Source organism: Rhodnius prolixus, unplaced genomic scaffold (genome assembly GCF_049639745.1).
Source record: "Rhodnius prolixus isolate KJV_2025 unplaced genomic scaffold, Rpr scaffold_18, whole genome shotgun sequence".
In the NCBI taxonomy this organism is placed as follows: domain Eukaryota; kingdom Metazoa; phylum Arthropoda; class Insecta; order Hemiptera; family Reduviidae; genus Rhodnius; species Rhodnius prolixus.
In genome coordinates, this window is record NW_027411636.1 from 3,063,458 (window position 1) to 3,079,071 (window position 15,614).

At 35.9% G+C, this 15,614-nt stretch overlaps 1 protein-coding gene across 1 annotated transcript; it reads right to left on the bottom strand.

Moving 5' to 3' along the window:
• Positions 1-1,166: 1,166 nt before the first annotated feature.
• Positions 1,167-15,545, bottom strand: LOC141462213 (putative fatty acyl-CoA reductase CG8306). Its single transcript, XM_074143883.1, has 20 exons — positions 13,357-15,545; positions 13,193-13,282; positions 11,877-12,114; positions 11,685-11,792; positions 11,473-11,613; positions 10,436-10,584; positions 10,259-10,368; positions 9,536-9,725; positions 8,529-8,771; positions 7,889-8,146; positions 7,588-7,603; positions 5,876-6,070; positions 5,694-5,801; positions 5,475-5,615; positions 4,916-5,064; positions 4,670-4,779; positions 3,742-3,931; positions 3,063-3,305; positions 2,672-2,929; positions 1,167-2,166 (listed from the first exon to the last, which is right to left on the bottom strand). The coding sequence occupies exons 3-20, from the start codon at positions 12,063-12,065 to the stop codon at positions 2,085-2,087; spliced, it is 2,880 nt and encodes a 959-aa protein (XP_073999984.1). The 5' UTR covers positions 12,066-12,114; positions 13,193-13,282; positions 13,357-15,545; the 3' UTR covers positions 1,167-2,084.
• Positions 15,546-15,614: the final 69 nt, after the last annotated feature.

Genomic DNA, 15,614 nt, shown 5'->3' on the forward strand with positions numbered 1-15,614 from the left:
TCTTCTTATCGGAAATGCTCATTTGTTTCCCTTCGAAATCTTTATCTCGGCGATAAATTGTTTTAGCGCTTTTTTCCTTACGCCATCCATTTTTGAGAATACATGAAATTTGGCAGAATGAGCGCCAAATTGGCTGGGGCACCCACTTGAAGCTTAATAAAATCGCATTCGTCAGTTTCTTTAAAGAAAATAGGAAAAACAATAGGGCGAACTAATTTGTAAAGAAATTAATTCTCAATTTTGGACACATAAAATCGGCCAGGAAACGATGTGTGAAAATACGCGCTCATGGTGACGAGTGAAAGTATTTGTGACATTGGTAAAGTTGGGAAGCAGTGAAATTTATTGAAACCTCAACTTGTAAGGTGGGGGTTGCCTATGGTGCAGAGCAGTCTTGAAAACAATACCCGCAGAATGGTCTCGCCCAGCTTCTTATGGGAAATAAGATAAAGATGAAAACCTTGTCTTCTATAATCTTAATATAAATGTGATTGACTCTCTTTTCTTACCGAAATTAGGGGGCTTCAAATTATTTCTTTTCACCGTGATAGTGATACTTCTACAATTGAACTCTGGTAATAAGCTAAATAAGGGACTTTTATTTTAATTATTTGGAGAGTGTCATTTAGGCCTTTCAGGGTGCAAGTGGAAACATCTTAACATCTTCAGACAAATGATTAGTTTCCATATGAAAATCATTTTTTGGAAAGAACCAGCAGAAGAATGTAATCCCCGAGCATGTGCCACCGTAAAGCAGCAACTGGTCCAATTGTGCTTAAACTTCGCATGATCTTCTGTAATAGTTTTGTTTAAGCAAAATTTGCTTTTTTCATCCATAAGAACTTGTACGCTCTAACATTTTCAACACAATAGTACAGTTTGTATGATGTTAGTGAAGAATCTAAATGTTCCATAATTTCTGAGTTAAAACGAAATTAAAGGATTAGAACTGTGATAGTTCTAACGAAATTATTACTATCATAAGGGAATTTTGTAAGGTTACGTTGGTAATAAATCTAATGTAAATGGTTGCCAAAAATTATTTACCTTTGACCTACATGTACTTTAGTTTTAGTTTCATCGAAACATGAAGGGGAAGGATTGCATTTAATTTTAGAGAAAAAAAATAAAGAACTTGTTTAGATAAGTTGTAATGAATATTAGTAATTTCTTATTTTTTTTAATGTTTATTTTATTTACAGTTTATTAACTAATTTCGTTAATTTCAATTGTGGTTAATTGCAAGCTTTTAGTACATATATCAGCTGAAAAATTAAAGTCTTTACGGTTAATTTTAAATTGAACACAAATAAAATATCGGTAATTGCCCAGATTCGCGTGGCGTCTAAAAAATTTCCAGCATTTTACGTGAATGGTATTAAATATAAGTTTAATCCAGATAAAAATTGTATAATGTGTAAATCGGATGGTGATAGTCTTGAACATTTTTATCTGAACTGCCTCCCGCTGGCATCTTTACGTGAAAAGTGGCTCTCTAAATATTTCACCCATTCCGATAGGTTTGAAAATTTTTTGGTTGTAAGCTGTACAGAAAAGATAAATAACACTTTTCTTTACACTATTCAAGCACTCCAGCTAAGGCTAGAATATTAAGTGAAAACTCTTTGTATATGCATATATTTAATAAATTAGAAGTTTACTAAATGTTCTTTGTCAGCAGTTAACATTGGTTAACACATTTCAGGTGTTGAAAATTATTTAATTTCAGAGTAGCTGTACTAACTAGTTGTTCTTTTTATTATATGTATCTGTTCTTTATATATCATTATTCTATATTTCAATTATTTTCGAGTAATTCAGGATGTAATGGTTTTAATTTTAAGATTACTTAATTTTTGTAAAATGTTGTACATGTGCAGGACAGTCTCCCTTGCCACAAGATGTATTTTTCTTTAGGCAAATAAAATTTATTATTATTATATATCAGCTGAAATAAATAAAATGTTTACTGTGTCAAAACTGAATACATTTAATTTTGAATGATGATTTTCGACGTTAATGTCACTCTCCTTCAATTCTGCGAATTACATTTTGAAAATAGTTTTACATTAGCACTTGATGGTTCACCAAATCATAGTGGTCATGAGGATCCAAGATATAGCAGCGAAAAAGATTCCTTTAGTAAGAAGATGGATGTAGTAAAGTCTGCAAAAAGAAGTAAAGAGATTTAAATAGTTTGGTGAGCAACCTAACCTAATACCTTCCCTTATTGCAGATCACAAATCATTCGGAAGAGTCCCATGTTTTATCTTGTTTTGGATCTCAAGAGCAATGAGGACTCATCCCATAGGTGAGGATGCTCGATCTCACATTCCTCATTGGCTAGTACGAGGATTAGAATTTAGGAGCCATCCTCCTCATCTCTTTGAGGATTTTAAAAGGCATGGGTGCATTAACACCAGGCCAGTGTCTAGGAGTCTGAATAGTAGAACGGTATGGAGCAATGGATCACTTCCTGGTATTGAAAAATATGCGATCATGTAGGCCCACGGATGGAATGAAATACCCAAAGGGGCTAGAGTGTTTGGATCAAGGATCAGGTACTTGGTGCGAAATTTCCAGCAATATCCAGACGAAAAGACGCTTTCAGCTATATATAGATCTATTTGGTCTCCAGTACAATATATCTTTTAAAAATAGTTCCAATTACCTCCAATATTTAGCCTTAAACTTGTCCAAATCTTCGTCTTTCTCATGGAGTATGAACTTTTTCAATCCTTTCCAATAGACTACTGACAATTCTGATTTTGTAACCTCTTTTAATTTTAAATAAAATATCTCTCGTTCCTCAGAGGGTATTAAATTGAATATTGATTTATAATTAGTGTTGTCGAATTCAATCTGTTGGCAACTGAAATATTTAAGTGCATTCATTGCTTTGTATATTCTTATATTCAGTTTAGTCAATCTGAAAGGACAAAGAAAGATCACATTAACAATATTTTGGAATTATGGCAGGAATCAGTCTTCTCGAAGGAGGTTTCGTTGTTCATAAAATACTAAATTAATTACAAAATGAAAATCGCAGTTACTGAGATTACCTAGGCTCCTTGCGAAGGATGATCAACAATGAATCCACAAACCAAGCTGGCAGTACTTGCAGAGTGTAGAACAGGAAATGCAAGTAGTAAGTGTTAGCTGTCAAGCAAGCAAATGGATACCACAGATCATTGTTCACTGGTAGTTCTGGCGCTATCGCCTCACCTAGTTCCCTTAAGTCTTCATAGGTCATTTGATAGGTATCTCCATACGTGCAGTTGTACACTGGTAACTTCTCAGTGCGCCTGAAATTAATTTATAAGGTTTTGATCCAAAAAAAATTTACGTTTTTCGGCAAATATATTTTAAAAATAGATTTTTAAATGCTTTACTCATCGAAGTTCTACAAAGATTTTTTTAAAATAACTTTAGGCCAGTATGTATCCAGTCTGTGGTTAAAACCAATCTGCTGCCTCTTAACAGATGATCTAGACGCAGGTATAGAGCGCCATCTATTGAGGGCGCCGCTGCCACAATGCTTAAACCTTTTTATTTATTTGCAATTAATTTGAAAGTTTGGGTAAGTTGTGCTTGAGATATCGGTTGTCCTGGGTCCTGAGTACCGTAGTCTTCGGGCTCCGTCTCAGTACATAAATAAATGTGTATATATTTATATATTTATGGTGCAGGAGATGCTCATCATTGTGAGACCTAAAGTGACTGGAACATCAAAATACTTACTTGTGCTTGGTGACCCAGGCGCTGACAATCATCGCATTTACTACAATGTCTATAGGAACGATATCCAGAAATGTTTCAGGTTGACACCTGGAAACTCTTAGAACTCCAGTCCCTATTCCACAAAGTATACCAATTGGTCCATTTAGATTGTCTATCCAACCGGGTTCTGGTTCTTGTACACTGCCAACTACTACGCAGACAAATTGAATGTCCTAAAATGAAACTGTCAATTCGCACACTTTCTAATCATGTCACAAACTTTGCTAACAAAATTTCAGCTAGCATTGTAGGGAGGCTTTCAACAGTTAAGCTGAAAACCACAGCTAATAAGGCAGTTTTTAAGGTGTAGAAAACGATGTAAGGGAGGTAGTCGAAAGATTGTAGCAACACTAAAGGCTCCATGGTTTGTTAAGGGGATCACTACTCCAAGTTACGGGATGCAACATTTTTTGAGCTGGTTGTCTAGTCATTTATACGAGATGGACAGAGTGTGTAACCGTAAATGTCGCCAATAAGACCAGGTTTTTGAAAAACTACATTACATTGTTTAGCGAGTCCGTTTGCCATCAATGTTAGGTATCGTATGAGCGGAATGCTAGGGTTAGAGATGCAAACTCTTGTAAAGTTCCAAAAAAGGACACCCTAAAAAAATTAGGTACATTCAGGGTCCTTTCCTAATTTAAGAAAGGATAACTAGGTGTTAAAAAGGACTGTCCTTTCCAAAAAAGGGCAGTTTGCAACCCTAGCTAGGGTGGAATACTCCCCAAATAAAACGCATGAGGGGGAGTTGAAGCTTTTATGATATCTTACAGTACTGCAAGTTAGGGAGGTCCCTAAAATTATTTTGTTTAGAGTAAGGGTCGAATGGAGGGGACTAGAGTCACATAAGTCTTAGGTCCCACATTCAGACATCAATCGCAACTCTCACCTACTGAAGAACGAAGTATAACCACTGGCAGGTTCTCTTTAATCTGTGCGATCATATTCTCAGCTACCGACTTTGAGAAGGTGTACGTATTAGGATGGACAGTTATTATTCTGAAACAGAACCAAATGTGTTTAGTCTAAAAGAATATTACTAGTCTTTATTGCTAGTGAACAATATGGTCTTATTATTGCACACCTAACAATATTTCGATGGAAATTAAAAGACTTACAATATTACTGTGCTTACTTATGTTGTAATAAATTCATTAAATTGCCTTCTCGTTCTGCAATATCAATCAAAGTTCTCCAGTCATACTGCTGAGGATACAGTACTTCGCCGATTTTCTCATCGTTTAACTTCGGCGTGGAAAATGCTGTAGATACGTACTGAAAACACTGTAATATACAAATGTCATTAGTTAGGAATTAAACGTTTAATTTAACAGACCAAAGTGACATACAAATGCTAACTAGCTGATAGTGCGGCTCCGGTCCAAAAAATTTGGGTTTAAAAAGGATTTACTTCTGTTTCTACAGTTCAATTTTGGTATAAGATAATACAGTTGTACATCAGGGCTACAATGTTAATGGTTGGAGTCATTTATGTAGCAATTCCACGAAAAAAACCGATTCAATGATGTGGTAATTTTGAGTAGGTAATTTCGAACAAAAGAAATCTCTTTGTCAGACTGAGAAGACTCCCAAACCGTAACTTTTGGTTAAAGCTTGAAATTGAGTTTTTTTCAGAGTCGGACGAAAATTACACATAGTTCGCAAGGAACCAAGAACTATAAAAATCAAATTACCTCTAATTTCTTCATTGATTTTGCCAAATCAAGAAGTTCTTTGGTGCCTCTCACATTCAGCAGGACGGCACTAGATAGAGGATCATCAAATCTTACACAGGCCGCTGCATGGAACACCACAGCTACGTTTTCACATAATTCCTGTCACACAATGTTCGTCATGAAAAAACTGTCTTTCAAAGAATAACTTCCTTATCAACGAGACATAAGAAAGTTTACCGTCCAATCGTGATCGTTCAGTCCTAACCCCTTCTCAGCCACATCGCCATCCAGAACGGCTACCTTACTGAAAGCGTCCGGCCGTTCTGATCGCAGCCTTTCAAATACCTTGAAATTACAAATCAAATATTACACAGCTAATAATCCCAGTTCTTACTCTCTAAGACTTGTTTGGTACTCACTAAATTCTGGCAGACCTGTTGCCACCTTATTTCCGGACTCAAATCACTTTTCCTTCTGATTATTAAGTAGATCCTGCTGACTTCCGTTGTCCTTAAGAGTTTCTCGATTAGTCCTTTCCCGAAGTATCCAGTTCCTCCAGTTATTAGTACATCTTTACCGTACAGCCATCTCCGGATCGTTTCAGCCATTTTCTCCTTTTATTACCTGTTGAAGGATTTATCAGTTTTTATGCCAGTTTTGAGACTATTGTGCTCATAATATTCCACAACCGGCCTATTATTAGGCCTTCGAAAATTGACATTTACAAAAGTCGAATTTCGTATTGCAGCGCCAGTTCGATAAACGATAGATTATAAAGGCATCCTGTACCGATATAAATCCCGAAAGGAACACGTTTTCGCTAAAGAGATGCTCTAATGTTTAAATAGAACATTTTACTTTTTTTGGATTCCTCTTGGTCCAAAAAAATGATTCCCCCAAAATTGTCTTGTTTTATATGTTTGTGTATACATTCCGCTAACTGTGAGCCCACGGCTTACATCACGTGGCTTAGAAAGGTAGACAAAATTAAAACCAAAGAAGATATCCTTTTATGAGTACTTAAGTAGTTTTCCCTTCAAAGTACACAATCCACTAACAACTAACAAGTACTGCTTCGCTCTATAACCTTCTTCCACAGTGTTAGATAGATATCGTACATTGAATCGATACTTACGAGCCAGAATTTTTTAGTTTTTAAAAAGACTTCTAGTATAGTTTAGTCAAAAACCATTTATAGATATCTGGGGAAGGATACACTTTACAATGAAATTTCATTTCAGTATTTACAAACTTTGTAACTTGGTGAAAAGTATGTTTTCTATAATGCGCAGTTTAAGGACAATCTATAAGTGATAACATTGAAAACCTTAGATGAAGATTATCGTGCTGATAAATATCAGAATAGATTGTTTATAAGGGAGGTTATAATCTGTACATGAAACCTGTGATAACTTACCTCCCTTGCAGGTTATCGTTCACTTTCTAAGCTCGCATAAGATCTGTCAACCTCCTAGCTTGATTACTTAATGAAGAATGGAAAAGAAAATTGTATAATAGTCAAACACAGAATCATTTCCTTCTATTGTTTGAACTAGGATAAAAAAAACTTGGCTTACAAGTAACCATGAACAGGTCAAATAACCGTGAGATCTTTTGTTTATCTAATTTTTTAATAACATAATTATGAATATTTATTGTCCTAACGATATGGGAACGTCACTCAGTTATCCAACTGCAGTTCTACCGCTCCACGAGGCCAGGGTTGGATTAAGTTTCTCTCGGCATTGCCGTCGGCTTTTTGACACTGGGTCAGGCAGTAGCCGGGGTGCCCAAGAATATTAATTTGCAATTTCAGATTTTTTTTTTTTTATATTTGACAAAGGTACTAGGATTTTTGGGAACTCAAAACAAAAAACATGCATTTTGTAAATTTTATGATTACTTAATTAGGAATTTATAAATCTATTTTAGGCTTTTTAATTAATAACAACTTTCTTTTGTAGCTCCCAAAATGCAACAAGACCAGTTATATTATTTTTTATTTTTAAATCCAGTTTTAAATATAATTTTACAAGATTCTAGCATATAGGAATATAGGTTGACTGCTCCAAATAGACGCATTCATTAACAATGAAATTGCAACAGCCACTAGAATTCCTTCGGCAAGTACGTGCAAATAATAAAGTCTGAAAATAAAACAAGATATTTACATGCATTTTATCATAGAAATAAATACGAACTTGGGAAGTGACTAGCTCAGTTGGAAATCTAATAAGCCGGAAGTCCAATCAATTTCATTATTTTTTAAAAAAAATGCCTGCTACAACGGATAAAGGTAGCCATATTTCTTTTGCATGCTGAGGTTCTGATAAAAGAAAGGCATTTCCAGATTTAAACACAAATTCGAAGATTTGACATCGATGGCCATCTTGCTCTTACTATAAGCAATATAAGATCTTTTGTCTCCTTACCTCCAATACTTAGCTTTAAACTTCTCTAGATCTTCTTCTTTCTCCTTCAGCACAAACTTCTTCAGTCCACTTTGGAAGGCAGTCATCAACTTCAATTTTGACGTATTTTTAAAAGTCAGAAAGAAAATATCTCGCTCTTCTGATGGTATTAAATTGAAAACTGATTTATAATTGCTATTATTGAAAGCTATCTCTCGTGTGGTGAAATAATGGATTATATTCATCGCTCTATACATCTTTACATTCAATTTGGTAAAACTGGAAGAAACAAGAAATTTAGCACGAACCAACTTCCTGTAAACTTAAACCCGGGAGAGGGGGAATTAATGTAAATTCGCTTTGTAATTATATTGCACCTCAATAGTAAAGTAATCGTCTATTAATTCAGAAGGGGCTTAACGTCCAACTATCAGATCGGTATCATGGGCGGAAGCTCATACATTACGATAAACAATTTTTTTTCTAACAAATAAAAAGTAGTCCCGTACGCGGGATTCGAACTGGGGATCACCCAGTTACAATGCCACGCTTCATAATCACCAGACTAACCGCGAGTCATTTGTCAGCAATGAAACCATACGTTTCTTTTTTTTTTTTAAACTAACCTAATAAAGTTTGCATTGAAAACTAGATACTTTACATTGGCTCCTTGCGGAAGATGATGAGCAATGTGTCCAGAAACCATCCTGGCAAGATTTGTAGAAAGTAGAAGAGGAAATTGAAAAGGTAAAAGTTACTTGCGGCAAAACCAAACGGATGCCAAACACTGCGACCGACTGGCAAGTCTGCTGCAATCTTTTGTGCATAGTCTTTGATTTCCTGGAAGACCAACTTGTACGTGTCTGCATAGGTGCAGTTATATATGATCAGCGTTTTGGAACGTCTACAAATAGTAAGATTTAGTTATTAGGGCATTTGTTTGGCTAGTATTAAAATAATTTTAAAGTAACTTAAACTATCTTACAATATCAAAATTATGTTACATTAATTAAAAAGAAAAGTTTGAAACTGTGGCAGAATCACTCGACTTTGGAATTTTGCTGAAATTTCACAATTAAAAGTGGAGTTACAGTAAGTGATCTTTACTAATCTCTCTACATTTCTTGAATCGAAGCCATACTTAAGAGTTGTAGAAATGGTTTAAAGTTTACAGCTCAGTAAAGAATACTGGAGTAAATTTCAGATGATTTAAACAGAAAACAGATGGAAACGGACTGATGTATATCGGATACCATCCCGGTGATGGAGAACGATTTTTTCCGCACATTTTTGACTGAATAACTGGCGTAGCCATGACTGCACCTAACAAGGGCCGTTTCCCCTCATTAACTTCCCCCTACGGCCACGTTTCAGCGCTCCTGGAAGACAAGATTACCATCAGTTGTTTTTAGTTGTAATATAACTCCCCGGCATAACATCCTTTCTTGAACATTTCAAAAGATTTCCTTGTTTTACTAACTCTAAAAAACTGAATTAGATAGAAACACCGGTATTAAGTGCAGGGTGAGCGGTTAGCTTCTGAATTCCCCGTCCATAAGCCTACTACTATTTGGGTACCTAAAAGCAAACTCCAGTTCATGCAAAAAAAAAATAAATAAAATAATAATAACCTTAATAAGTAACAAAAAATAATAACAATTTTCTCACTTGGTGCTGGTGACCCATGCGCTGACAATCATCGCATTGATGGCGATGTCTATTGGCACAAGGTCTAGATATAAACTCATTTTACACCTCATCACTCTCAACACGCCGGAAATCAAGCCGTACGATATGCTCATTGGTCCATTCAAGTTGTCAATCCAGCCTGGTTCCGGTTCCAGCAAACTTCCAACAGCTGTTTAGATAAGTAGCATTAAACTTTCTTACTATTGTTAAGCCTCGCAAGTATCGATTCAATGTATCTAATATCCAACACTATGGAAGATGGTTATAGAGCGAAACAGTGCAGTACTTGTTAGTGGATTGTGTACTTTGAAGCGAGAACTATTAAAGTACTTATAATAGGATATCTTCTTTGGTTTCGGCTTTGTCTACCTTTCTAAGCCACTTGACTCCATAGTTAGCGGAGTGTATGCTAAGGCAATGTTACCCAAGAAGTAGCAGTTGTGAACTAGCAGTCCATAAAGCCTCCATTCACTCGGTGGCTAATTTCTCTTACGTCACCAGAGGTGAATGACATCATTCAACTTGGAGTCGCGGATAGCTACTAAGTTCCTTAACCGCCAAATTGTTGAACATGATGCTTGTCTATTATTGTCGTGATCGTGATTAATGATTTCGCAAAGTCTGACATAAGCAGCAACTACAGAGAATTAACAATCACTTTCTAGCCCACTGTTGCAAGAGAGGCAGAGAAGCTGATCTCACCTACAGAAGGACGAAGTATAACCACTGGAAGGTTCTCTTTAATCTCTGCGACCATATTCTCCGCCACGCACTTTGAGAAGGTGTACGTGTTAGGATGGACAGTTAATATTCTGAAACAGAAATATGATCAGTCTCGTATTGAATCGTTTATTTTGTACACAGCAAGTCTTTCCTTACTTATACTGTAATAAGTTCATTGAATTTCCTTCACGTTCAGCAATATCAATCAAAGTTCTCCAGTCATACTCGTGCTGGTACAAGACTTCGCCGATTTTCTCGTCGTTTAACTTCGGCGTGGAATATGCTGTAGATACGTACTGAAAAGACTATAATACACATTTATTAAAATCATTTGCGGCTTTTGAAAGCACACAGTCTTTCAAATTATTGGAGTGGCAAAAATTTGGATTTTTGGTCATCCTTACGGAAAAAAGTAACCTTCAAGAGAGGACTGGTTAATGACAAGCCCAACTTGGTTTAGATATCTTAGGTGTTATTCGGAAGATTATTAGGAGAGGTCTCTTAGAAAATGAACCACTGTTTCCAAAGACTAGGTTTGTATTATTTCTTGTTGTGTTTCGGATGAACGGCCCAGCAAATCTCCGGAAAAAGGGAAATTCTCTTGTTTATCTCCTGGGGAGCTTAAAACAGGCATTTCCAGGGCGAAATCAAACTTTGAATCCAAAATTGCAATACTTCTTAGAAATGTAAGAGTTAGCCCAATAAATCGAAAGGATGAAATACTTAATAAAAATTTGGCCAGAAGTGGCTACCTGCTATTCGGCGCTTGTGATTCCCTTATTACCGCTGCTTGGTGTCACGAAGAGGTACCAGCAACTAGATTTCTAGTCTAGGATACCTGTTATCTAACTCTGGGCCGATGGTCAATCGGAAGGTCGTAGAGGCATCCGGTCATTTGGTCCCAATAGCGAAGACCTGACTATCATCCATCAAAGGAGCTTCTGAGAGGTACAGCCAGCTAACAGACCCAATGCTCTGCCGTTCAGAAGTGAGAAAGTTAATTCCGATGTCCTGTATGTTCTCGTTGCAATCGCTATTTGCAACAAAAAACCTCTGGCACTTGAAGATCAGACCATGATAGGAAACCCCTGGGGACCCTGTACATGGTGTAGCTTCTTCTCTAGAACTACATAAGGATGAATAAGCCACTTGTGGATACAGTGAGGAGAATCCTCTTGTTCTAGAAAAAGTACCTCTAGTTTCTTCATTGACTTTCCCAATTCTAACAGTTCTTTAGTTCCTCGCACATTAAGCAGGATAGCACTGGTCAAAGGAATATCGAAACTTATACAGGCTGCAGAATGGAACACCACTGCAACATTTTCCCACAATTCCTGGAAAAGATGATCATAAAGTAGGAACATATTGATAATTTTACTTTTTTTATCGTTCAAGAAAAGCTTACCTTCTTGTGGTTGTCGCTCAGTCCTAATTCTTTTTCCATCATATCCCCTTTGAAAACTATAATTTTACTCAAAGCATTCGGTCTTTCTGATCGCAGTCTTTCAAATACCTTTAAAATTACAAAATATTACAACAGATATTTTATCTAAAAAAAAACCTGACTACCTAAATCTTGGATTTCCTTAGTACTAACCAAATTCTGGGAGACCTGTTGCCATCTTGCTTCCGGACTCAAGTCTCTTTTACTTCTGATTATCAAGTAGATCCTGCGGACTTCCGTTGTCCTCAAGAGTTTCTCGATTAGTCCTTTCCCGAAGTATCCAGTACCTCCGGTAATTAGTACATCCTTACCGTGCAGCCACTCTCTGATCGTTTCAGCCATTTTTTTTATTCTGTTTTTCTATGATAATGAAAGAAACGTTTCGTGGTACCTGTATATTGGAATGAAACGAGTATTCATTTTCAGTTAGTCTATTCTTCACCAAAAGCTAAAATTTATTGTAAAAGAATACCTAAAGCATTGTTAGAATTTAAATTTATTATTTTTAAGCACCACTTCTAAGAGAAAATATGATGCAATTGAGAAAATTTTCTATGTTCAGTTTCCCCCCCAAAAAACCCGTTTGAAACCCGCTAAAAATGTTACTCTCTTTACAAACTGATCTGAGGGCAGCCCACTCCAAAATGAAAACTCGCTTGCAATGAGGATTTTAGTATAAATTAATCTATCTATCTATATTATTTTACTTTTTCAGATATTTTGCTCATTGGCGCCTGGAGCGTTGTTTAGTGATGCCATCTTCTGGGCAATGATCTCTATGTTACACTGTCCATAACCGACCAATACTGTGGCTGTAAAATGTCAATTTTACCCCCAAAGTTAAAGCCGGAAGTAGCTGCTAGGAAGAGAAAAATCGAAAGGTTGGCAGCTGGATTCGAACCCGTGATCTCCGCGTGGGAATCCAGGTCGCTTGAACCACTGCGCTATCCCCTCCCATTCTGTACCAAGTATTTTCTCCAACTTAGTCCATTTAGTGGGAACGTAGTCACAATATTTGGAATTTGACGAAAAAAATCTACCTAAGAATCTCGAAACTTTTCTGATAAACTTTACTACACGGTCTACTCAGGTAAAGCTCTATAGCTTTTCGTTTGAAATTTTAGCCATGCTAATTTATTGTAAAAATTTTCACTCTAATCACTGTTAGTAAAATTTCAGAGTTGCGAGAAAACCATGGAAATTTTAAAGAGAGAAACTTGCTGAAGGGCCTAACTGGTCATTTTCTTGAAAGGAAACTTATTTTTATTTTTATTTTTTAAATGAAAACTTGAAAACTGTGGCATTACAAAAAATTTTATAAATCAATTTCGCAGCTTAGATCTGAAAACAATACTTTACCAGTCCAGCAATCAGTGCAAGCAGCGCGATCGGCGTTTAGACACAGTCAAGAACTGAAACTATTAGTCGACTAATCTACAGAAGGAAAAGCGTTCTTATAAATAACAAACCTAATATCCTCAATTTATTGTGATTTGCATCATAATTGTATAAAATCCAGTTTCTTCCTCAATGTTTGCACTTATTGTGAAAAACTACGTCTAAGGAAAAGACAAAAATTTGGCATGAACTTCCATTCGATTGTTCCTGACCACAGTTAACGTATTTAAATTACCTGTAAACTAGTATTATGTACTTCTTAGAAGTACAGTTAACTTCAGTATTTTGCATGCTCACTGTGACAATTTACTACTGTTAGCAGAACCTGTACTCTCTGAGAAGCTTTCAAATCCAAACTGATGGCCACAATTCTCAGGAGCAAAGAAAACCTAACAGTTAAGTCACACTTGCTGATCTTCTTCGTGTTCAGAATTTCGGTTATACATACCGACAATCAACTAATACCCAGGTGTTAGAACCGTACCCATATCTTAGATCGCACATTAAAGGAAGCCTTTATAGTTCCGCCTCTCCTTTTAGGATCTCCTGTAAATAAATATGCCTGGAAGAATGTTTCAAATAAATGTAATACTTAGAAACTGAGTACAAACAGATTACAGTAAATCGTTTAAATCATTTGCGACAAAAACTTGGATTTTTATTTGAAGTGTTGCAGGTTTGGTTATTTTTATCTGTTATATTTTTAACTTAAAAGTTTGACTTGTATTTCATGATTCACATTGAACGGTAACAGAAGAATGACAATTCATTTCTAACTCTATTTACAATATGCTTAGTTGAAATTCGATCTATTATATAATCGACTGAATTGTTTTGATTATTACGTCAGTTGTCCCGTTTTGCATACAATACAGTTTATATTAAAGTTTAATATTTTCAGTTCAGTCTTCTCTTAGGTAAGGCTGTGCGATTCTTGTGGAAGTAGCGATAATTAGCTGTAGAAGACAAACCAATATATCGATTATAACCAATAATTTATTTTTTTTACACATATTTTAGGAGGCGTAAAGCGTACCCTCTTCGAGAAGGATAAGTGTTGGCCAACCTTCGGAAAAAGTTGTACTCGGCTATTGCAGATGCAGCCGAGAGCATCTGAAACACCAGCCCATGTACTTGGTTCGTGTTATTGATTCATTTTGTTCACCAATCGCCACTGTAGGATAAACATGCAATCACCGATTGTCTGAGGAAGTGTCCACGGGGTGAATATAGAGGGGTCGTTGAGGTATGAAGATGCTATTGCCTTTAAGCATAGCTGTACAAGAAGTTATGGATAATTGACCCAACAGAAAGAGCAATCATTGAATGCCCACTCAGAAGAAAGAAACAGGAAATACGTGAATGACCCATTTACGAAGAGATGTTTATTAAGGAGTATTTCAGGGGATTTGAGGATTGTAACTATATTCCAATTAATGTAAGGGCTTCCTCGAAAGGTTTCAATACCAAAACTGTATCGATAGAAAATATCGAGTATTCAAGGGAAGCCAGGGTGCCGATTTAACGACCGATATGCAGATTTCCCATAACCTAAGAAGTTTCCAATCCTTTCAATTTACTGATTTTTCCCAAGTTCTTGGCCAAAAGATGCCTCCATTTGATGTCACACCATGTAGCAGTGGAGTTCGAACCCTTCTAAGTACTTAATGTGCTTACAGTCACATTTTGCAACAATTCATTACTCTCTACATCGCGGCAATTTGTGGTAAATTTCACTTTCATAACTCTTTTACCACTTTCATTTGTATTGATAAAAGCAGTTTCATTAAATATAGGTTCAATGCCAGGTCAAGGCAGCTAACAATGTGATTTAACAATAGCGAAATAATTGTTCCTTAATAATGGTTCAATTAGAGTGGGGTAAAACAATGTTCATAGAAAACAATACAAAATTATTAAATAACAATAATAAATGGATCAAAACAAACAAATTAATTTAAAACTATGTAAAATAACTTTATTCAAGAAGTGGTAAAAAAGAAAATCAAGGTCACATTGCATAAAAACGACATACAATTTAAAATATTCAATTGAGCAAAGTCTAGTTGAGGTATGATGATTATGAAGCTGGATAATCTGGACAATCTGAGTATACTATGAAAGATTCAACGTCATACATACTCGTATATCCCCTTCATCTCTTCGTATCTGGAATGTGGCTATTTCTCCCAATTGTAATGCTAGTTATTGTCAATAATTGGGCCAAATCTCGTGAAGGTATTGATTATTACAGAAATTGTTATGAAATACATAATGGGAATTACGAACACGAAGTTTAGAGTCCTTTCTAGCTGTATTTTTGTATCCTAATATTATTCAAGTAAATTTCACTTTGTCTCACCTTGAAGGCGAATGTATCCAGTGAAACATGACATTGAAATTCGATTTTAACAACGGTTTTCAGTACTGTAACAGTAAGCAGTTGGTTAACCTGTTGTTTTAGGAAGTGCATTTTATTTGTTCCTTACCACT

Excerpts from the sequence above, each read along its gene's own strand:
- LOC141462213 (XM_074143883.1), bottom strand. The coding sequence starts at position 12,065 with ATGGCTGAAACGATCAGAGAGTGGCTGCACGGTAAGGATGTACTAATT. Across the intron at positions 10,585-11,472 it reads AGTCAATGAAGAAACTAGAG|TCTTTTCAGTACGTATCTAC; the intron begins GTACTTTTTCTA and ends TGTGTATTATAG. Across the intron at positions 8,772-9,535 it reads GCATGGGTCACCAGCACCAA|ACGTTCCAAAACGCTGATCA; the intron begins GTGAGAAAATTG and ends TACTATTTGTAG.